This window comes from Lycorma delicatula, chromosome 4 (genome assembly GCF_047948215.1).
Source record: "Lycorma delicatula isolate Av1 chromosome 4, ASM4794821v1, whole genome shotgun sequence".
NCBI classification, from domain to species: Eukaryota; Metazoa; Arthropoda; class Insecta; order Hemiptera; family Fulgoridae; genus Lycorma; species Lycorma delicatula.
The window spans coordinates 121,164,278-121,188,119 of record NC_134458.1 but is presented as its reverse complement, the minus strand read 5'-3'; the positions used below and the strand labels follow the sequence as shown (position 1 = coordinate 121,188,119).

The window sequence follows — 23,842 nt, the reverse complement described above, 5'->3', positions numbered from 1 at the left end:
TTACCAACCGTTGCAGAAAAAATTACTCGCAGAACATAGAATATAATCCCTCAACATAAAAATACTATATATGATATATTATTTAAAACTAAACTGGTCTACTTCCATACAAGGAAAATCTTAGCCTATTGGAGGAATTCATTTGTTATAATAATAAAAGTTTATAACAAAAATTTTAATTCCTACAAATTAAAAATAAATATACGGGTAAAAGTAGAAAACTTATTTATTTAAAATATAAGAATCTGATGTGGACCCCACACGACTTCCTTGTACGCCTATTAAATTACATATACACGTTTTTAAAAGTACATAAAATTTTATTTCACTAATAACTTCTGATTTTTTCTTTTCATTTTTATTGTTATTATTGAATTATTATTTATTGTAAAGATTTGTTTATCATCACAGGTTAATAATAATGATTAATAAATCAATATATTTTAATTAAAAAAAAAGAAGAAAATGAAGTCAAATTCGAACCGATGTGCCTTCTCTTAGTAAGATCAAAATATTTCATTAATTAAAATTTTATTTGGCTATGACTATGGAATCAATGAAAATAAGTACCACTTATGATATATCGTTGAAAAGATATCAATGAGGGCTTATTACTGCAGTAAAGAAAATTCCAAAATGTTTTCTTTTTTTTTGATTTTGGGCACTTTTGGTCTAGTCGATTACAATCAAAAAGGGTGGTGTACTACTAGATCCTAAATCTAAAATTTCAACATCGTACGGCTAATCGTTCTTGAGTTATGCGAGATACATACATACGAACAGACGTCATGCCGAAACTAGTCAAAATGAATTCAGGGATGGTCAAAATGGACATTTCTGTACCAGAAAACCGAAATTTTTTGCGATCACAATACTTTCTTTATTTTGTTCAAGGAAGTAAAAAGGTATCTTTTATTAAAATTTATTACTTCTATAACTGTTCAAATTAAAATTTTGAAGATTTACAATTTAATAATGTCTTTTACCATAGCTTTAATGAAGTAATAATGAATTATAAAGTCGGAATACCATTATTCTCCAATGTTTCATCTCCGTAGTGGTAGGAGTTGGTAAATTTGTAACAATTTACCCACTTGCTGTTTGATAGTACAATGATGCCCTATTAGCAAAAATCATTTATTTATATTTTTTAGTGGTTAATTATACATTCGTTTCGTATAATTTATCAGTATTTAGTATTCTAGTACATTTTTTTATACGGGGGTTTTAATTTCTTTTTCCTAAACATCTTTGAGATGAATTTGAAGCTTTAAATATTCTTTTTGTCGTAAAAATAAAAAGTTTCGGTCTTTTTTTTATCTTCACTAACCTTTTATTGATGTATCTAATTTAAATTCACTGCTGAAATTAATTTTCAATTAGAGGAATAAAGAATAAATATAATGCATTCTTTTTAACTGATTTATATTTTGTATTCCTGTATAAAGCGCAAAGTAAAATTTAGAAATATAAGGTTAAAAATAACAACTAATTTTAAAAATTAGTAGTTTTATTTATATATAACAATTGACATATATTATAAATCGAGCCCTTAATATTGAATATCATTTAGGTAGATGAATTCTCGGTTCGATTTAGGCATCTAAATCTATAATTTTATTAATCTTAACTTTTCTGATTGAAATACTTGCTTAAGCATCTCCGAGATCTTAATGAAAAAAACAGACTCAAATAATTGAAAATCTTCGTTAGTAGAGTTCTTTTTAAATTAACTGGATTACGGTGTTTAAATTAAGATTATGATTTTAACGCTTTTCATTATCGTTTAAAAAATGATTACGCGGCCGTTAAAATTAGCCATATGATTTTCTCTTGTTTGCTGTATACGTCTGGGATTGCATACGTTTCTTATAAGGTCTGTTTCATCAAAATATAATATCAATAGGAGCTGTATTCGTTTTCTTAGATTGCTAATATTTTATTCTAATATTAAACAGCTGAAACGTCTGGACTTGAGGTTTCATCTACAGAGTGCCACGTAAGTTTTCATACATAGGAAAAATAAAATTTTTTATGAAAATCATTTTTATTTATTTTTATTATTACAAGCATAACTCTAGCTGCTTATAAGTGTTCTCCAGCAGTAGAGGACACGGATTGAAATGTGTTTTCAAATCATTGGTAATTATATTATATAAATAAAAATGGTTTTCATAAAAAAAAAAAAAAAATTATTTTTCTATATATGGAAACTTATGGGACAATCTGTAATATATAAATATGTTTTTTAATGTGATAAATCATCTAAATCGATCCGATCATCCTTTAAGATACAGGAATTTTCTTCAGCTTCAAACTGTATTTAATACCTAAAATAAATATTGACAATCCTTTTGTAGAAATCAGTTATTTGGTTAAAAGATATGAGGTAAAAAATGTTAGATACCGTGTTTGCTCGAATCTAAACCGAACCATAAATCATCAAAAGATTTTTCTGAAAAAAAAAGGCGTGATAAATAAGAATAACAATAGTAAGATTTATTTACAAAGAATCTTTAAAAAAAAATGCAAAGGATTGTATAAAAAAAATTTTGATAATTTGATAAGCAAATTAGTAATAAAATTTAGTTAAAACAATAAGTTAGTTATCAATGAAAAATCTGGTAAAATTTTCCCGAGCGAATATTCTTATCTTCTGTACCTGTAAAGCAACTTGTCCTGATTGACTGACTGATCCCACACCTGTGTCTTATCAACATCTAGCAAAAACTACTGAAGTTAGATTGATGAAAAGTTTGTATTTATGTTCTTCTTAAGGTGTAAATGCTCACTATGAAAGAAATTTTTGAAATTCCGAAGTTTAAAGGATTAAAATGGAGTAACAATGAAATTTACTTCTTCTTTTTTTGGATTTCTCGGTAATAAGTAAAGATATCAACTTGATTTTTTGTCCGTATAATCTTCATGTGAATCTCTAAAAAAACAATTTCTAAATATTTTTACATTCGACCTTGAAGATGGTGAAGAAAAGTAAAAATATTTCGAAAAATTATTGCAAATTTTTCCCATTTTCGATTATACCAAATGAGATATTCACTCGATTTGGGCTTACAGATACTCTTTATCTGACAGTACTCTTCAGAAATATCTAAAAACCATTTTCGAGTTTTTTTAATTTTATTATTTTAAGGGGTAAAAAACATAAATATTTTTTTACGCTTTTGCCCTTTTATGCTACCGCTATTGAATTAACCTTTATGACATTTGGTAACATTGTGATGGTAATTTATTTTTGTAATTCTCATTATGTATTTCGCGTGCGAAGCCGCGACAAGAAATTTAAAAACCACATTGTCCAATACTGTTGCTCTGAAGAAATTACAATACACTGAACGTTTATAAATTTAACAGGCTTTAATATTTATTTATCATTATTATTTCACCAAACACACAGGGGTCCAGGGGGCAGAGCCCTGATCGGCTAAAAATCCCTTGACCGCGACGGGAAACGCAAGTAACCATTAGCGCGGGCGAAGCCGTGATGGGGGTGCTAGTAATTGTATATTATGGTTACATAAGTCTTTAAGGGATTATTTTTTTGTTCCTAAGTTTCCTTAGGTCACGTGACCATTACTTGGTGGCAGATCAAATCAATAGTTGCATATACGTTAATCATAATTTATAGTCTTTGTGACTGTTCCTTTTCAGTATCTGTTGGTTAAAAAGTTACATATTTTTCTAATTTAAACTTTTAAAAATGTATTAGAAATATGCAGGTACAGCAAATAAGGTTTTTATAGTTCTAATAAAATCTCAATTGGAGTCCTACATTAGCGCTAAATTAATTAAAATTATTATTTACATGTTTTGGCGGTTTTTGGGATTTTTTTTTCAGTTATAAAAAGTTAATTTTTTCGCCATTTTGGGATCTTACACTTGATTTACAAAATTGGTATTTATGCAGTTTAAGCGTTTTAGTAAACCTTACATTAGTGCGTTTGAGCCAACTTGATAGCATACACCATTATTGCGTAACAATAATTACAAAATTTTAATTTTGGCCATTTCGAGATGAACCCGATAGCTGATCGTGACCATTCGTGTATTTTTGTAATCCTCTAACCATGCTCTTAATCCGTATCCGAGATCAAAATCAAAATCGAAGAAAAAAGTGTGTTCACACACATAATACATATTGAAACGAATAACAAACTCTTTGTTCGTTGAAAAGTCGAAATACATATAATAATTCCGTATAGATAATTTAAATTGAATAGTTATTAGGTACAGTCAGATAAACGCTCACTTTCACTGTCTCTGACAGCGGTGTCAACGTTATTATTATCCCATATTTAGTGGGATAATTTTCTTATCAAAACTTTTAGAGAACTTAATTCTGTACAAGTTTTGATAATAAAATTTACGAATTTATTATCATTTAACAAAGTTATTGTTCTTACAATCCTAAAAGAAAGTATTTTGTCACCGAATTCTTCTGTTTTACAATGGATATCATGAAAAATTCGGGTGATACAGTTCTGAGACGTGTTTTATTCTATGTTTCAGGTCAAAAAAAACATATGAAATCATCAAGCTTATCCCTTATATAACGCCTTAGAAATTTCAGTATGACCTTATTTCATTTCACCTGAGGAACTGAAATCCGGGCAAAATTTTTTGCTTGCCGTGACTCGATAACTAAGCCCTTTTCGGACGTATATTTACGTGAAATTTTTTCCGTATTTCAAGCTCTAGATTCAGTTTCCAAATTATTTCCATTCCCTCCTGAATCATTCTGTGTATATATAATTGACCTCGGGGATAATTAACTGAACAGCAGATACTTAATGCATGTACGTCTAGTAATTTCTAGTAGAAATGAATTAAAAATTAAATAACAGTTATTTATTAATTAAACAATGCTAAATATAAACTATTAATAATAAAATTTCAAACAAAACAATTATGGTACAAAACCATTTATAAAAAGTTTATTTAAAATTTATTGACTACATGGTTGGTCATTTCGATCATCAGTAGACATAAATGAATATATGAAGATAGATAAATAAATAAATGAAAAAAAAAAAATTAACTGACAAATAAACCGTTATGAAATGAAACAAAAGTAAGCGTTTATTTTTTATTATTAGAGTAAAAAAATATCACATAACTGTTGTTGTTTTAGCAATTCAAATAAAAAGCATGAACTTAGCTTTAAAACATCTAAACCACTAAAATTTCTAACTCAGATTTCCTTCCGTCGACTTAATGTATGTCTTATATATAAGGTTGGATAATGTAAAAACTTATCTCATGAAAAATAAATAAAATGAACCTTAAACCAGAGATATTTTTAACGGTGAAAAAAATTTAAGAAAGGGAAAACTTATTTTCAATGTTTTTACGATTGAAAAATTTCACAAAAAGATTTTAATAAATTAAACATTCAATATATTGTTCTCCCGTCGCTGTTTAACATATAAATTTACGCATCACTTTTGATAGAATAAGTTTTCCGGCTCTAATTGGTGTTCAGCAATTACTATACGTTTAAATTATTGTTCTATTAACTTTAGTGGTAAGTTTACAGGTAAATTATAGACAACAGGCGATTTCTCTACTCCTATTTTATAAAGAGAACTTTTTCGTTTGTTCCCGATAAGCGTGAAAACTACTGAACCAATCGTTACGAAAATTAAACTGTATCTTTCTTTTGATCACCGGCACAGATAAAATCTCACTAATCACACTACTATATAAATCATAAATAAGAAAAAAAATGTATAAATAAATAACCCAGAATTTCTTTTAGTAAATTTAATGTCGTTGTATATATCGTTCGTTGCCTATGTAATATCGACTTCAGAAAGTTATGTGATTTATTTACTATATTTCGTATATTTTAGCGGTTATTTATTTTAATTTTCAATTAGTTTTTAGTTGAATAACGTAGGAGAAAAACGGGTTTTAATCTCACTATTATATAAAGACAACGTCTATGACCCCCTATAATGTTTACTACAGATTTGTACTACTACATAGATTATAAATTTAAAAAAAAGTTACTTTAATTATTCAATGGAGATATGAAATATTGTATTATATTTTTTATAAATATGTGATTGTCACAAAAATTTATAAAATAATACTGTATTCCATGATAATTAAGCCAAATATGATTGTACGTGACGTTATTATTATTATTATTTAAGTAAAACTATTCAATTATTTAAAGATGTTTATGCTTGGTTAATTTTTTCTATTTCGACACATTATCTTCGTTAAAAATAGAAATTCTTTTGTTAATAAATTAGTGTTTATACGTACAATAATGTAGATAAAAATTTCTACTGAAGTAAACGTCTAAAATGTTTTTCTTGAACACAAATGATACAAGTGATATTAAAATATTCAGCGCATTTTAGGTGTTTATAAAAAAGATAAAGTAATTTACTTACAAACGTGTTTTATTGTTGAACAGGGCATTTCAAACAGTTCTGTTTACAACACTTATTAACTTCAAACAAGTTCCACATGAGTGAGCATCTTTTGTGGTTCATAATATGTTTAGATGATATTCAATTTTATACCACACACATTACTAAGAATATCTGGAGTTATTCAATTAATTTCTCCTTCGATTCTTCATTTTAGTTCATTGATGTTGGCAACCTTTGTTGTGTACACCTGTTCGCAAATATCCAAAGAAAGAAATCGAATGGCGTAACGTCAGGGGATCGATGTGGCCAGAGAATTGGTCCACCACGGCCAATCCAAAGTAGAGGAAATTGTTGAAATAAATCTTTTTTTTTTTTGTTTTACTTAGGAGGAGGGAAAATCTGCAACCAGACGCCCATTAGCCCGTACTGCTGGGTGAGTGGGGTTTCCTGTCGTAGTAGTGACCCACTAAAAACGCTCCCCCCCCCCGCGCGGCAATGGTAATACCCACAGGTATTCGTTGCCATCGCGCGTGTCTACGGGCATTTCTCGTGCTACCCTTCCGTGAGGGCAATCCAGCGTAACTTGACGATACCTGATTAGGTAACGTACCAATAAAATACCTTATTGGTTTCTGAAAAAATAAAGTGAAACGCGTGTAATTTTATTCCATGGAAATTTTGACCGTATAGCGAGCGGTAATGAATCGGGGTTCTAATAGTCTATTGTAATAATTATTTTTGTCTTTCACAATAATTATTATTAAAAAGAAATATTATTCTTTTTGAAAAAAAAATAAGTAGAGAAATTAAAAAATAATCATTATTAAGACGGGTATTTAGTAGTATTTGAAAAATAATTATTTTAAGTAGTCTGCTATAACGAATTTATAGTATTTAATTTAGATAGGCTTTACTTTTTAGTATTTCTTGGGAAACAAATTAGCCAAAAGTTTTCACCTTTTCCTACAAAATTACAACATTGTTTATTTAGAATTATTTCTGTATTTTTTAATTTTTTAAAGTAATTTGAAAAAAAAATCTTTTGTAAATTTATTGTTACTGCTTAGCGATTATTTCTTAAAACTTACGGTAATGTTATCCAAACACTTCCCCTGGAGTGTAGAATCCTTCAAAATAAATTTTTTTTTCACAATTTCAAATTTTTAATGCTCAAAACATTTTTTGTTAAACATTAAAGTCACTAAAATAACTTTATCCCGTTTTCTAATGTGAAAGTTTCCAAATTAAAAAAAAAAAAGAATGGTAAAAATCTTTGTTTAGCTTATTAAATTATATATACACATTTTTTTAAATGAAAAGTACATAAAATTTTATTTCATTGATAACTTCTGATATTTTTTCATATTTTTTTTTTAATATTATTATTGAATTATTATTTATCATAATTTTTTTTATAATCAGAGGTTAATAATTATGAATAAATCAATACACCGTATTTATTCGAGTACCCCCGCCCCCGAATAAGCCCTGCACCTAGATTTTCCGGACCGAAAATCTAAAAAAAAAAATCGAGTATATATATTAGTATTTTAAAGTGCAACAGATATGTTGCACTTTAAGAAAGTAAAGCATTTAATTCGTTCATTTAAATTACGATATTAATATTACATTAATAATTAATTACCGTAAGTATTAGTTTAGTTCAGAATCAGTAGGCCAGTAAAACGAAAAGAAAGTATTATGTTGAAAAGGATCATTTCAATACACTTTTTAACATGGGGTTTTATTTTTAATTAATCACTGTCACTCTCAATGTCTGTAGAAGAGTTACCGGTAGTCTCCACATCGCTCTGCCAAAGGTGATGAATTCACTACCATCAAGTTCATTAGATATTCCGCATTTTTTATAACTTTTCCTTACTAATTCCGTGGAAATACCTTCCCAAGCATCTTTTATCCAAACACAAATCTGGTTAAAATCTGGGCGTTTGATTCTTCCTGTAGTCGTGAGAAAGAAATTTTCATCAGCCATCCACTTACTGTAGAGTTGTATTAATGCAGATTTGAACGGTTTATTAATGCAGACATCTAGTGGTTGCAATAGAGATGTCAATCCGCCTGGAATTAGTACTTGGTCTGTCATACCCTTTTTTAAAATGTCTTTCACTTTATCAGTCGTATGCCCCCGATAACTATCCATTACTAGCATTCCGGTATTTTTTTTATTAAGTAAATCTCCTGATTGCTTTTGCCATACACACCTGATCCAATCTAAAATTAAGGTTTCGTCCATCCAACCTGATCCCTGTGCTCTAATAATAACTCCATTTACCTGTACGGTAGGAAGAGTTTTTCTTTTAAAAACAATGTACGGAGGTAATTTTGATCCATCAGAAGTAAAGCAAAGCATAACACTACACCTTTGTTTTTCATTATCATAAATGCGAATCGTAACACTTTTTTCATCTTTTTTGTTTACAGTTTCGTCAAATCGCATTTCAAAATATACGGGGGTTTGATCAGCGTTTCCTATTTGAGAAGGCAAATAGCCTTTATCTTTTCTAAGATTTATTATGTATTTGTGAAAATGTAATATTTTTTGTTCATAAGCGTCTGGAAGTTGTTGAGAAATGATCGTCTTTCGTCTTATTGACATATCATTTCGTGCAAAAAATCGTGTTATCCATCCACGGCTTGCTTTAAAATCAACTTTATTCAATTATTTAGCAATTTTACGAGCATATGATTGATACATTTCTGTTGTGACAGCATAACCGCATTTCCTTTTTTCCATAACAAAGTCATACGGTTTTTTTCTGTATGTGTATTTTGGTTTTAAGCCACAAAAAGCCCTTTTATTACCAGTGCCGTTCACCAGAAGTTGTTCCTCCTTACGCCCGTCTCGAATGCAGCTTTCATCTACGTCAAATTTTCTTCCTGCCGCCCGATTTGCAATTGTTTCAGCCTCTTCTATAATGCGCAGTTTTTCATTTACTGTAAAAGATCGTATACGCTGTCCTTTTGTACTCATTTTAATGCCGTAATTAAAATAAATCAGCGTATTAAACTTTACAAGATAAACTAAACAGATAAAATGCACATACCGTCCACATATACAATCAGTACAATGACTATGGCGAATAGACAAGACGACGATGGGTAACTGATACTGTAACTGTAGTGTCATTAGAACCGGATGCAGCCTATACAGAATGAATCAACTTTATAAAAATACCGTAACTTCTTTCCTATCGATAATATACATAGGATGTATTCTATTTAAGCGGCATCTGGTATTGATAAACGAAAACCTAATGTAACTATATTTATGTGGTTGAATTTAGATACTTCTAAGAAAACGTTTACTTTACATAAATTTTCCTGGCTAAAGTCTATGTTTCAAGTAAGCCTCGCACCCTTATTTTTTCTCTCCAATTCTAAGAAAAAAAGTGCGGGGGGACTCGAATAAATACGGTATTTAAATTAAAATAAAGAAGGAAATGAAGTTGGATTCGAACCGATGTGATTTTCCTTTGTAAGATCAAAATATTTCATTATTTAAAATTTTATTTGGTGTAACTCTGGAACCAATGAAAATAATTATCACGTATGATATATAATTGAAAAGCTTTCAGTGAGGGCTGATTACTGCAGTTAAGAAAAAGTACAAAATCCAAATTTTTTTTGATTTTGGTTTTTTATGAACACTTTTGGTTCAGTCGACTGCAATCAAAGTGGGAGGTGCACAACTAGATCTTACAACAATCCTAAATCCAAAATTTCAACATCCTACGGCTAATAATTTTTGAGTTATGCGAGATACATACGTACACACGTCACGCCGAAACTAGTCAAAATGGATTTAGGAATGGTCAAAATGCATATTTCCGTTGAAATCTGAAAACCGAAATACTTCCTTTACTTCGTTCAAGGAAGTAAAAATGGAAAACATTTTATTATATTTTAATCTCAATTTTAAGAATAATTGCATAGTGATAAATAAATAAATAATCTTTTTAAATAAATTAAATGCAGTGTGATATATTCATTTATTATAAATCTTATTTTAAAAAAAATATCGTAAAATTTAAATAAAAATTTGTGTTGTTTTCTTTACATTACATTGATAAATTGAAGTATTTTTTATATTTTTGATAAAGAATTCCTACTACAGTATAGTTGGTTTTATTTTATTTTATTTTTTTGCTGTCAGTCATAGTTTGTTTCTTTGAAAAAAAAAATGTTAAATTACTTTTTTACTTTTAAGCATAGCCTTAACATTTAACTAAATTTTTTCAGTTTTGTTGATATTACTATTTTATAAATAGATCGCAAACCAGTATTTCCTTTTTATTCTAATAAAGGAAAATTTTTATTATTATTATTATTATATTGATAATAATAATAATATTACTTGTAAAAATAATTAATAATTCCGTTAATCATATACATTTTATTTCTTCTATTTCTTCGTCAGTATTATAAACTTCTTCCTTTGTATATATATATATATATATATATATCCTTCTAATTCAATTATTTCTCTTTTATTATTCCTGTTACAGTTGCAGTAAATTAGTTCTTTGTCATACTTTACATAAGTCTTATTATACGGTTATTAAATACGAAGTTATTCATTTTACTGTGGGAATATATCTTATCATTTTCATGTATTCTGCCTACTTTATTTAATTACAGTGTAATTAAATAATTTGTGTTTAATTATACGTAAAATAGGTTCAACACATTTATTTTATTTACTTAAATTTGTTATAATTTTATATTTACGCTAACTGTATCTTATTCAGTAGTAAAGATGGTGTTTTTTGGAGGTACGCCAAAAAATTGTGCTTATTTAGTGGAAAACTTTCAAAAGTTCAATATTTCTTTAACGCAAACTTTACTTCTTTCTTTGTAAACTAAGAAGATTTCTTTGATGAGATTTGGTATTCCTGTAAATAAAACACATTTTTCAATAATCCAAGAAATATTATTTCTATTATTGAAAATTTTGTCTTACGTTGATACTTTTTTCTGTTTAAAGTAAAGGTCATATATATATATATATATATATAAAATATTAACTTAAATGTAATTTAAGTTTATTTCTCTCTTGACTGGATAGAATTAAATATAACAAGAAGACATAATTTACTTAAAAATATTATCTTTATTATCTCTTGGATTAACCAATCAACTATACAAACTTATAAATCAAATTCACTACGTTTCACTTAGAATTCTCTATGCTTCCTCAGGTGACAATACACATTCATACACACATTAAGCAGAATTCTCCTCAGTACTCAGAAATTACCTTATCTACTCACCCTAGATAACAATATTTTGTCCCCACCATTACTGCAATAGATCCCCTTACTCACCCGCGACTCATCTTCCATCATTAAAAATAGAATAGAAACCCATAAATATAGAAAAAAAAGGAAGTGACAGCGCTCACAAAACACAATAGAACATAAAAACTCCTTTCATTTCAACAGCACCAAGATATTAGAAAAAAAAAACAAAATATACTCCTACATAAACGGACCACTCTAGAAATGATATCAAGAAAAATACACACACTGTCAATAATAGAACAAACATAGTCAGATTAAGCAATATATATGCTAATTTAATTTAAAAGAAAAAAATCATATATTTACATTATAAATTTAGTTTTAAGGAAAATAATATTTAATGATTGTAATTTTTGAGAAAAATATGTGCATTGTAATGGTTTCATTACACAGGAAATGGCAATCAGGTTACATAAAGCGATATATATAATTATCTAAAGATGAGTCAAGAGTGAATAGGGGATCTATTGCAGTAATAATGGGGACAAAATATTTTCTAGGATGGGTTGATCAGGTAATTTCTTAGTATGCAAGAGAATTTTATATGATGTGTGTATGAATGTGTAAGGTCACCTGAGGAAGCTTAAAGAATTCTAAGTGAAACGTAGTTGACCCACCGGGTTGGTCTAATTGTGAACGCATCTTCCTAAATCAGCTTTTTTGGAAGTCGAGGGTTCCAGCGTTCAAGTCCTAGTAAAAGTCAGTTATTTTTACACATTTGAATACTAGATCGTGGATACCGGTGTTCTTTGGTGGTTGGATTTCAATTAACCACACATCTCAGGAATGGTCGAACTGAGATTGTACAACACTTCATTTACACACATATCATCCTCATTCATCCTCTGAAGTATTATCTGAACCGTAGTTACCGGAGGCTAAACAGGAAAAAGACAGAAATGTAACGTAGTGAATTTAATTATAAGTTTGTATAGTTGATTGGTTAACCCAAGAGATAATAAAGATAATATTTTTAAGTAAATTATATCTTGTAGTATATATATATATAACATTTTATATATAGTATAATATAATTAATTATATATAATTATAATATGAATTACATATAATAATTATAAATATATATATATATATATAAAATTCCATGAATTTTCTGGTAAATTCAATATTTTACTTTCCCGGCTAATAAATCTAGAATTCCTATATTAAATGGAAAAAAATCATGCCAAAAATGGATATTTTACTAATCTTTACCTTTTAGGGTCCAACAAGTTCACCTAGACCAGTGGTTCTCAACCTTTTTTCTGCTGCGGCACATTTTAAACGATTTCGAAATTTGGTGGCACATAAAGAAAAAAATAAAAACTATTGTCTTATTACAACACACTGAATAAATATAGTTTATGACAAATTGTTAAATATGCAAATTAAACTAATACATACTACAAAATAACTAAACTTTATTACGTGATTAAATTAAAAGCTAATAATTAAATTTTTTTTTTTATGCGAAATTTGAGCTTGATGTTTTTTGATAATTTCATTTATATTTGGTCGTAAAAATGACAATGCTACTCTCATATCGTCTTCTACATTTAACAATCTTGATCTTTTTTTAGTTTTAATGTTGGCTAATGCTGAAAATCCGAATTCACACAAATAAGATGTGGAAAATTGTAATAAAATGTATAAAGCTTTTTTGGCTATGATTGGATACTCGCATCTGATGTTAATCCAAAATGAATTAATTGATTCTTCTGAATGTTTTAAAATTAAATCTCGATTACTGGAAAGCAAAATAAGTTCTTCCTCTTCATTCAAAGTTAAGTCAAATACAGAAGTGTCCGTAATGAGAAATGGATTACGAACCCAATCTAATTTCTTAATATCTAATTTTGGGAAATAATGAACAATTCTCTCCTCTAACGCTGTCAAATGATCAAGAACAATTACTTTAATTGTTTTATAACTGTCTTTAGGGACTGACTCAAACTTTTCTAAATTGCCTTCTTGAGCTTTATTTTTCCATAAAGTTATTTGTTTTTTGAGTCCCACCAGCTTATCGGTTGAGTTTAAGATATTTTCATTAGGCCCTTGCATACTTGAATTGATGTTGTTAAAAATAACAAAAATGTCTGATAAGTAAGCCAGTTTAGTGCACCATATTTTATCTTCCAACAGTTTTACAAATTCATGATTTTTATTTTGTTCAAAAAGAATTTTCATTTCATCTTTTAATTTCAGAACACGAGATAAAACCTTTCCTCTGGACAACCATCTTACTTCTGTATGGAGTAATAAAGATTCGTACTTGGCTTCCATTGCTTGGCATAATTCTTTAAATAATCTACTTTTTAATGGTCTAGATTTGATATAATTAACCATTTTTACACATTGTTCCAAAACTATTTTTAAATCTGATAGCAAAAATTTTGTTACAAGTGCTTCTCGATGCAAAAAACAATGGGTAACTAATATATTTTCATTTAATTCTTTAACATGTGCAACAAATCCTTTTATATGTCCAGTCATAGCTGGAGCACCATCTATGCAAATTCCAATACATGTCTTCCAAGAAACTTTAATTTCTTCTAAATATGAATTGATTACATTAAAAATATGTTTACCAGTTGTAAAATCAGATAACTCTCGACAACATAAAAATTGATTAATATCATTTTCGTGAATAAACCTAACAAATGTAATTAATTGAGAATTTCCTGTAATATCGGTTGTTTCATCTATTTGTATAGCAAAATTCGAATTTGCAAGAGTTTTTTCAGTATTCTGCTCAATATTTTCAGACAAGTCTTTTATCCTGCGATGTATTGTATCATTTGAAAGGGGTATTTTGGAAATTTCAATATCAGCAGATCCACCAATCATTGTTTTAACAATTTTACGACACGCAGGTAATATAATTTCTTCTGCCAAATTATGAGGCTTTAATTTTACTGCAATCAATTCAGCGATTTTATAAGAAGCGACTTGAGCCTTTTCAGACACACATAATTGTTTTTTAAAATTTTTTCCTTGCTTAAGTTTTGATGATAAATAACTTTCAAAGTAGCTTTTCTCTTTTGTTGAAAGCGAAGGATGGTTAGTCACCAAGTGACGTTGAAGTTTGCTAGGAACCATAGCACTGTTTGATAATTTAAAACCACATATTACACACTCGGGAACAACTATGTCATTTTCCATTGACGAGGTAAATCCAAATTTTAAAAAATCATCATTATATTTCCGAGGGACAACGTACTTTTTTGAGAAAGGTGTATATTTACTTGTTTCGGGGGTTGGTTCATTAACTTGGTCGTGAACGTCACCATTATCTCTATTTTCATCATTACACTTTTTTCTTTTTATCCATTTGTCCATTTTTAGAAGGGTCTGAAAAAATAAAAAAAAATATTGTCGAAAAATTTAAAAAAAATGGTTCAAATATAACATTTGAATTTATAATTATCAAAATTATGCAATAACTTGTAATTTATGAATATGGAAAATTTAACCTTTCTGAAATTGTATAACTTTCACTCAAATACAATTTTCCGTAAATAAAAATTAAATTTTATGTGAATAAATGCGGACACTGTATGCGTGCAGCAATTCAGCACATAAGCTCGGGATTTTTTGAGAGATGTGTACACAGAGAACGTATTCAATCACAGTAGTATTTCGTAGAGTGCGATAAAAACAAAAAGGAAACGTTGTAAATGGATATGTGTACTGCAAAGTTAATAAGTTTACAAATTTATAATTTGAAACTATATGCAAATTAATTAATAATAAACCGAATAATAACGTTTGCTAATTTTAACGAAATAAAAGGCGCAGTAACTACTATGCAACACCTTGTAAATTCCAACTATCACTAAAACAACACGTTTATACGCAGAAATGACAAGCGTGCGCCAACTGAAGACAATTCCTATTGCTATGCATGCCACTTCATCACAATTCGGCACTAAGAAAAAACGCCTTGCAAAGTAAATAATAAAATAATTTTTTTTTGTGGATTTAAATATATATTCATGTTAAATATATTTTTATTTTTTTTAAATATTTTTTTAATATTAACATTATTATATATTTATAAAATTTGGCGGCACACTTTTAAAATTTGGTGGCACACAAAAGTGCCGCGGCACAGGGGTTGAGAATCACTGACCTAGACCAAAAAAAAAAAAATATATATATATATATATATATATATGTTGTAATATAATATATGTTATATATATATATATATATATATATATATATATACATACGCGTATATATATGTATGTGCGTATGTATGTACGGACAGGATTGATTCTACCTATTTTTTTCAAAAATTTGTTTTTAATTTAAATTTCTATTATTCCTCGTTAGAGTTTCTTTTTCTATTACTATTAAAAAAGTCGCAAGGCCAAAATTTCAATCACGTTAATGTGGATCTCTGTTCAGAGTGTTTCTACCACGGACATTTATATGTAGGATTTTCCAGAACTGCAAGTCCTAACCACTAATCTTAAAAAATCCTAATCTTAATAACGGGTGATAAAAGAAATTGTTTAAATATTATAATAGTATTTTAATTTTTTTAAAGTTGCAAATAGTTTTTTTAGTAATTATGTAAATTATATCTGATTTGTAGACGTTTAATCTGAAATAGGGATTCGAGGAATAAATGCAATTTCTCCTTTCGCTGACCCAGTAAGAATTATATTTTCAATAATATTGTTACGCATAGCTTTACGTATAATCTGGTACTATTACACAGATGAGAAGGTTCAAGATTACATAACTATATAATTAGAAAACCAATTTTTAATATCAGTGTATCAGGTGGAAATCATCCTTAAATTTCTTAAAACACATTATTTCTTAAATACTACTACTATTTAATCGTATTTTAATAGATTCAAAAATATAACCAAAAATTAAAATGTTATCTTTCAGGTTTACTTGCAATTTGTAATTTTTTTACTGGCCGCATAAATTTCTTTTATGATTTTGAAAGTTAAATGAATCCTTTTTTTTAAATAAAAAGTTGTTTGTGCGTAACTTCATCGTAAAAACTTTAGTTTATATGCAATAATCTTCATTTTTACTTAACTCACAGTTTTTTAATTTTTTTTCATGTTTATCCTCAAATCTTGCATCCTTAATTTAACATACTTCCTGACATTGTTTATTGATGAAATTTTGCACAGTTACTAAGGTCAGATGACAACACAATATTCCACCATTACGTTTGAAAATATCCCTCCGTACGGGGGTAAATTTGTAAAGTATATATAAGCGATAAAAAAAAGTTTTGTTAATTTACAATTCTATTTCAATAATCAAAAATTCACTATTTCGTTACTTTATGTAGTAAATTTTTGATTGGAAATTTGTTTGATATTTTATAAATATATTAGAAATTTCAGTATATGATGTTATCTTTTGAAATCAAATTAACCTTCTAATTAAACTCATACAATGTATGATAATAATTTGATTAAAGTATGACTAAAAAGTATAAAGCCAGTTTTTAAAAACTTTATTATATTATTAATCTGTAAGACGTTTGGATCAAAACTCTTGTATATATGCATTTGGAAAGCTTATTCATTTTATTCATTTATTTTTTTAATTTACGTATGATTAAAAAATTACGTACAGTTTTCTGAAATAAGGTAGTGTGTTATAAAAAATATATATTTTAAGTACAAATACTGGTTTAAATTCAGGAAGGTCCTCTGTTTTTCCTGTAAAATTCCCTTTTTGTATTTTGAACGTTTGATTTTTCAACCCTTTAATTATAGCAGTTAAAATTATTTTCTTTTTTTAGCCAATGTCGTTAAAGCGGCTGATTAAGCTACTTTTTTTTTTTCATCATTACCTCATTATTCGGTTAATTTGATATTTATTACAACTATATTATTTTATGCGTACTATTGATGCATCGTATGTTATAGCTTTTATTTTATGATCAATGTTATACGTATTTTATTACTTAATTACATTTTTTTTTTGCCTACGTAAACCTTCAAGATTTCATTTTGTATTTTACTTTCCCGGCGAATGTAGCTAAAATAGTTATATTAAAGGGGAAACTATGGTCATCGTGTCAAAAATGGGGTATTGGCTTTTGGATCGACCGTCGATTTTTTTCAGATATGGCTAGGATTTGAACATCTTAATATTTTTAAAAAACTCGTTAAGCATGCGGAAAAAAACAATTTTTCTGTAGAGGCATTTTAAAGAAAAATTTATTAACGCAGATTTGTTACCTGCATATATAAATAATCCAATTAAAAAATCAGCTCCCACCTCTTAAAATTGTAATGCATCATTTTTTCTTTTGCTCTATCTCCCTTCGGTTTAAATATTTTTCAAAAATTTATTGAAATTTTATATATAGACTTATCAAGAAATGTCTACAATTTAAAAAAAAAATTATAGACCTGGACCTAAAATGCAGAATTGGTTTTTTAAATTTTCATTTTATTATTTTAACCTCTCTTGAGGGGGATGTTAGATTTAGGGAAAACTTTATTTAAGCAAATTGTTAAACTTAATCTACATATAAATATTTTTAAAATTTATTCACCACCTCTAAAATATGTAAAGAGTGGCGCACGAAATGATCCAACATTTGGTTTTGTTAAAAAATATTTGTTTGAACCGTAATACAGAAAAATAAAATACAACGTGTTTACTATGTACTTGAAGATGTTCTGCATATCACATGTTCAATATGACCACTATCACGTCTAGAAACTTCTTCAACACGAACTCCTATGTTATTAATAACTCGAAGACACATATCCTCGATTATCTCCTTGAACGCGTCAGTGATCAGTCAGCACTCAAAGTTTCATCACTGTACGAGAATATTTAGGGAAACGTTTTTCCTTTAGAAAACCCCAAAAAATAAAATCGCACGTATTTAAATCAGCATTGTTCGGGGCCAGTTCTGTCCACACGCAAAACTATTAGGAAATCGGTATGAAATGATATTGCGTTAAAAGTTTCATGCAAAAAGTTTAAAACAATGTTAGCTGTGTGGTGTCTGGACCATCCTGCATGAACCACTGGTTTTCTCATCGAAACCTTTTGTAAGAAGCTGAGGAACAAAATTATTACGAAGTATGTTTAGATAACGTTCAGTGTTCACTGTATGTTCAAAAAAGAATGGCCGTATTACCACGTGACTTGAGATAGAGGCCCGTACCTTAATTCATGGAGCGTGATACAGCTTTTCATGAAGCACGTGTAGATTTTCGGTAGCCCAAAAACACACATTTTATTTATTAACGACCCCGACTAGGTGAAAATGGGTCTCATCTGAAAACCAAACATTGTTCAACAATACGTCATGGTTCACAGCGCATTCAGTGAATGTGAGATTCTTTGATGTTTGTTGTCAACCGTTAATTTAGGCAACACTGTTATTTTGTACGGATACAATTGTAAATCGGTTTTTAAAATTCGCTCCACGTATCGCCTAGAAATCCCAAGTTGTGCTGCTGGTTTTCTTGTTGATTTACTTGGGCTCCTCAGCAACGCTGCTCTGATAGCTTCGACATTCTGTGGAGAACGAACATCGGCAGGCCGTTCGCGCTTACCCTTCTTTCTTTTTCCTGTTTAGCCTCCGGTAACTACCGTTTAGATAATTCTTCAGAGGATGAATGAGGATGACATGTATGAGTGTAAATGAAGTGTAGTCTTGTACATTCTCAGTTCGACCGTTCCTGAGATGTGTGGTTAATTGAAACCCAACCACCAAAGAACTCCGGTATCCACGATCTAGTATTCAAATCCGTGTAAAAATAACTGGCTTTACTAGGACTTGAACGCTGGAACTCTCGACTTCCAAATCAGCTGATTTGGCAAGACGCGTTAATCACTAGACCAACCCAGCGGGTTGTTCGCGCTTACCCTGAGACACTGAACCATCACTATTAAATTTTTCGTAATGTCTGCGTATTGTTGTAAATGAGGACGGCCACCGAGTTTGAAGATGTGCATGAAACTGTCTTTGTGTAAGCACCACACATTTCGTTTCATTAAAAAAACAACACAGTCATTACGTGCTGTTCAACAGTCAGTCTTCCTTTGTCAACCATCTTGGAACGATACACAAACAGCGCACTCGGAAAGAAATGAAACTCATGAACTTTTGTCACTTCTGCCAACATGAAATCAATAATATTAACCTAAACAATTACTGACAAATTATTATTGGATCATTTCGTGCGCCACTGTGCTGTATATTTACTGTTTTATTTGTTTTTTTTTGACTAACCCTTAATTTTTATATTAAAAACCCTTTTTTTTTGTACTTTTCTTTATCGCTTAAAGGCTATTAAAATTAAAGTAGCTTTGGTACCTATAATATATTCCAGAACCAAAATGAGTTCAATTTTTTTTTTATTACATTCATAAAAGTATACTTTGCTTTTTCAATATTTTTAAACAATTCTCATTTAAATTATTATTTTTTGTCAGGGATCACTTATTTATAAATAACTTTTTCCTCAATTTTTCCGAAAAGTAAGAAAGCTCCTAAAATAAACATTTTTTTTTCAAAATTTGGGTATTTTTATTCTTAAATTCTATTTGGGTTATCATAACTTCACCAGCGTATCCGGAAATGTCATGCAATACTTTGCCAGCTATTTTACATATCAGTAGGCCTACTTACTGGAAACTACCAGGTTGGTCTACTAATGAACTCGTCATCGCAAATCAGCTGATTTCTAAGTCGAGAGTTCTAAGATTCAAGCCCTACTAAAGGAAGTTAACTTTTATACAGATTTGAATACTAGATCGTGGATATCGACGTTCTTTGGTGGTTGGGTTTCAATTAACCACGCATCCCAGAAATTATCGACCTGAGACTGTACAAGGCTATACTTTACTTACACTCAAACATATCATCCTTATTCATTCTCTGAAGTAATACCTGACGGTGATTCCCGGAGGCTAAAGAAGAAAAAAAAAGGAAGTTCATGTGATGTCCACATCAGATTATTTTATTATAAGAGCGATTTATTACTATTTGTTTTAGAATTGTTTTATATAACGTGCACTATTGTTGTTATTATTATAACGAAATAATAGATAATTACGATTTATTAATTCAATAAATAAAAAAATAATGCTTATTTATCTATAAAGAATATAAAAATGATTTTACTTGACAAATAAAGATTTTATTTACTGAAATAATGTTGGTAGTCGTTTCTAATAATAACAAGGTTTTTTTTAATAATAACGTTAATCATATGCATTTAGTAAAAAAATACTATGATTTTTATAAAAAATTATATCTCTTTAATGTAGGAAAAAACGAAATAGTGTTGCTGCCCTCTCGTCTGGATTAAATACGCTTTGTTATGTTACGCTAGAGACCAAGTAAATTAAAATTCTGTTTAAACAACGGAGATTTTTTTCTTATTGGCTGTAATACATTTTGTTTTTTTTCTAATTACCGATGTAGCCATTATTTAAAGTGAAATTTTTAATTATAAAAAGACAAACGTGAAGTTAAAAAAATCACTCAGCACCGTCGTCAAAACTGAATACCAACACAAGTTCCACATTAACGTTTTGTGTGACATTATAGGGAACTTAATATTTAGACAATTTATTTTCAGTAATAATTTTTCAGGTGCTTCATACTTAGTTGTTTGTAAAAGATTTTGCCATATCAATTGAAAGATGTACCTCTGATAACAAGAAGGAAAATGATTTTCTAGCACGATAGGGCAACTGCTCACTTTTCTCTAATAGTTAGAGAAAACTTAAATGCGACTTTTTTAAGTGAGTGGAATGGTGGTGGCGGACCTATCTCCTGGCCTTCAAGGTCACATGACTTAACTTCTCTGGGGGTCAAAAGACCCCATAAGTAGTAACTTATGGGGTCTTTTGAAATCATTATTATATGAGCGAACGTGTAATTACAAAAGAAAAGTTGCTTATTAGAAGTCTCAGTGCGGTACAACGAATACAAAACAATGCTGCTGAATTACGGAAAGCCACCATTGTTCGTCGGGCAGACTGCTCTATCCATTGTGACGAAAAAAAATTCAGCAGATTATATTATTTGTAAGTCGGCTTTATTGTTTGTGTTCGTTTTTTTAAAGATATTTAATTCGACGTTTTGTAATATTGAAAATTTTGTTTCCTTTAATACCTAATTAAATCTGCCACGTCCTAATATGTTCTTTTTTTAAGAAACTTTGAATTTCTTAATTATATTTAGTTTCTGTGAACTTTATTCATACCATTTTACTCAGAATCAAACAATATCAGTTTAAATAAAAGTTTTTAGTGTTTATTAACCATTTAAAGAGGTTATTTTACCTGATCGTAAAACAGTGTATTTTTCGACCCCAATCTTTTGTCTTTAACTGAAACTTCTCAGAAATTACTAAAAATACAGTTCTAGGACCAATTTTTTTCCAATTTTTCTGATCACACTTCTTATAAAATCCGCTAATTTTAACTCTTAATGTGGGTTCCAGAAATTACAATTTGGTTTAATTTCACGGAAGGCACAGAAGTCAAAGCGAATTCTTTCGTAAGCCGACATTCTCTAACGAAACGCTTCCGAACCCTACGAAGTGTGTTTTTTATTTTCACCAGTAGGCGGCTGGCGTATAGGCACTGTGGAACTGTAGCACTCCCTATTTCCACTTGATATTATCGATAACATTTAATATAATGAGTCCTTTTTTCTTTAATTCTTAAATGAAAAAAGGACTTTAGTATATATTAAAAAATATATATATTTTATTTTTAATATATTATACTTATACAATGTATTACCCTTAAGCTTAATGTCAGTAGCCATCCCCAGTTTATGAAAAAGATACAAAAATCTTTGTATGGAACTGTACGCTTCACAGTTCCAGCTGCATGGTGTTTGGCTATTGTACGCATGCGCACATACGAAGCTGCACGCGAGGCTGCGAGGAAGAGAGAGCACTGTCCCTCCCGCAGTGCCGACCCTAGCGTGCTGGTGGAAGGTAGTTTTTTTTTTACTCTGCATGTGTATGGAACGTTCCTTGTTCGTTTCCTTTTGTAGTTTAGTCGGTGGAAGGAATATGAAAGTGGTTTAGTCATTTTTTTCTCAGTAGTGATCAAAAGGTGGCGGAGTATAAAAAAACAATACCTATCTCTTTTCTGTAACTTTTTCAAAATATAACTTATAAGAGATATAATAATCTATAATTAAAATAGCTTTTAACAAATCACTTTTTTTTAAAATAGGATTTAATTTTTTATTCGATTAAGAAATTACGATTGGATTTAAAGGTATGATTTTTACGTAATTTAATAAACAAAAAATTTAAATTAAATAGTTTTACTGTTTTCATGTTTTTACGCCTCTCTGCGAAGTTTTTTCTTCAATAAATAATAGCACATAGTTAAATATACATTTTATTTGAGTTATACATGTTTGTGTTATACATGTTTTAGCAAAAGATAAATCTAGATATAATCAGATAAATATAACTAGGTCATGACCTTTACATTTATGTATTTAATTTAAATTCTCGAGTATGTAATGCTATGACAATGCATATTACCTTTAAAATCGTCTGCCACGTTTGAATTATATTTTTATCGGTGTAATCAGTTGTTGCTTATTTCCCTTGTAATATATTATTATACAAGTAATTGCAACCCCTATTTAATCTGTAAATCTTATAAAAAACATTCGGATATGCCAACAAATTTGATTAGGGCAACTTTTCTATTTTATATTCAAGTAGGTCAAATTTGCTTCTACATACACTACTTTACTTGGTAAAAATTACTTACTAAAAAATTACTTATTTACTACTAACTTTACTTACTTGGTAAAAATAAATCATATGGGATAAATAATTAAACGGTTTAAAAATTAGAACGCATAGTTTCTTGTTTCATTAACTGGATTAATCTTGTTAATGACATCCATTTAAATAGTACACTTATAATTGGTCTGTCAGACCAATTCTATATTTGTATACTAAACGGTTAAGGCTCCGCCCCCTGAACCCCTGGAGCACAGGTCGGTTCAGGCGAACCCCGAAGCTACCCAGGTGCTTCCCGGGGTTACAGGGCCGCAGAGCTCGCTTCGCTCGCCATTACCTCCTTACCAGGGAGCTCCCCCACCATAGCTCG

At 29.2% G+C, this 23,842-nt stretch overlaps 2 protein-coding genes across 7 annotated transcripts in view; one reads left to right on the top strand and one right to left on the bottom strand.

Annotated features, from left to right (window-relative positions):
* Positions 1-23,842, top strand: part of LOC142323826 (protein-tyrosine sulfotransferase-like) — a 1,177,394-nt gene that overhangs the window by 201,896 nt on the left and 951,656 nt on the right. The window lies entirely within an intron of this gene.
* On the bottom strand, positions 11,235-18,488 carry LOC142322707 (protein FAM200B-like). The gene is made up of 3 exons (XM_075361784.1): positions 18,411-18,488; positions 14,314-15,076; positions 11,235-11,317 (listed from the first exon to the last, which is right to left on the bottom strand). The coding sequence occupies exons 1-3, from the start codon at positions 18,486-18,488 to the stop codon at positions 11,235-11,237; spliced, it is 924 nt and encodes a 307-aa protein (XP_075217899.1).

Coding starts and splice junctions, on each gene's coding strand:
- LOC142322707 (XM_075361784.1), bottom strand. CDS start 18,488: ATGTGTCTTCGAGTTATTAATAACATAGGAGTTCGTGTTGAAGAAGTT. Junction 15,077..18,410: donor ATAGTGGTCATATTGAACAT/GTGATATGCAGA, acceptor TTATTTTTTCAG/ACCCTTCTAAAAATGGACAA. Junction 11,318..14,313: donor GTTATCTGATTTTACAACTG/GTAAACATATTT, acceptor TTTTATTTACAG/GAATACCAAATCTCATCAAA.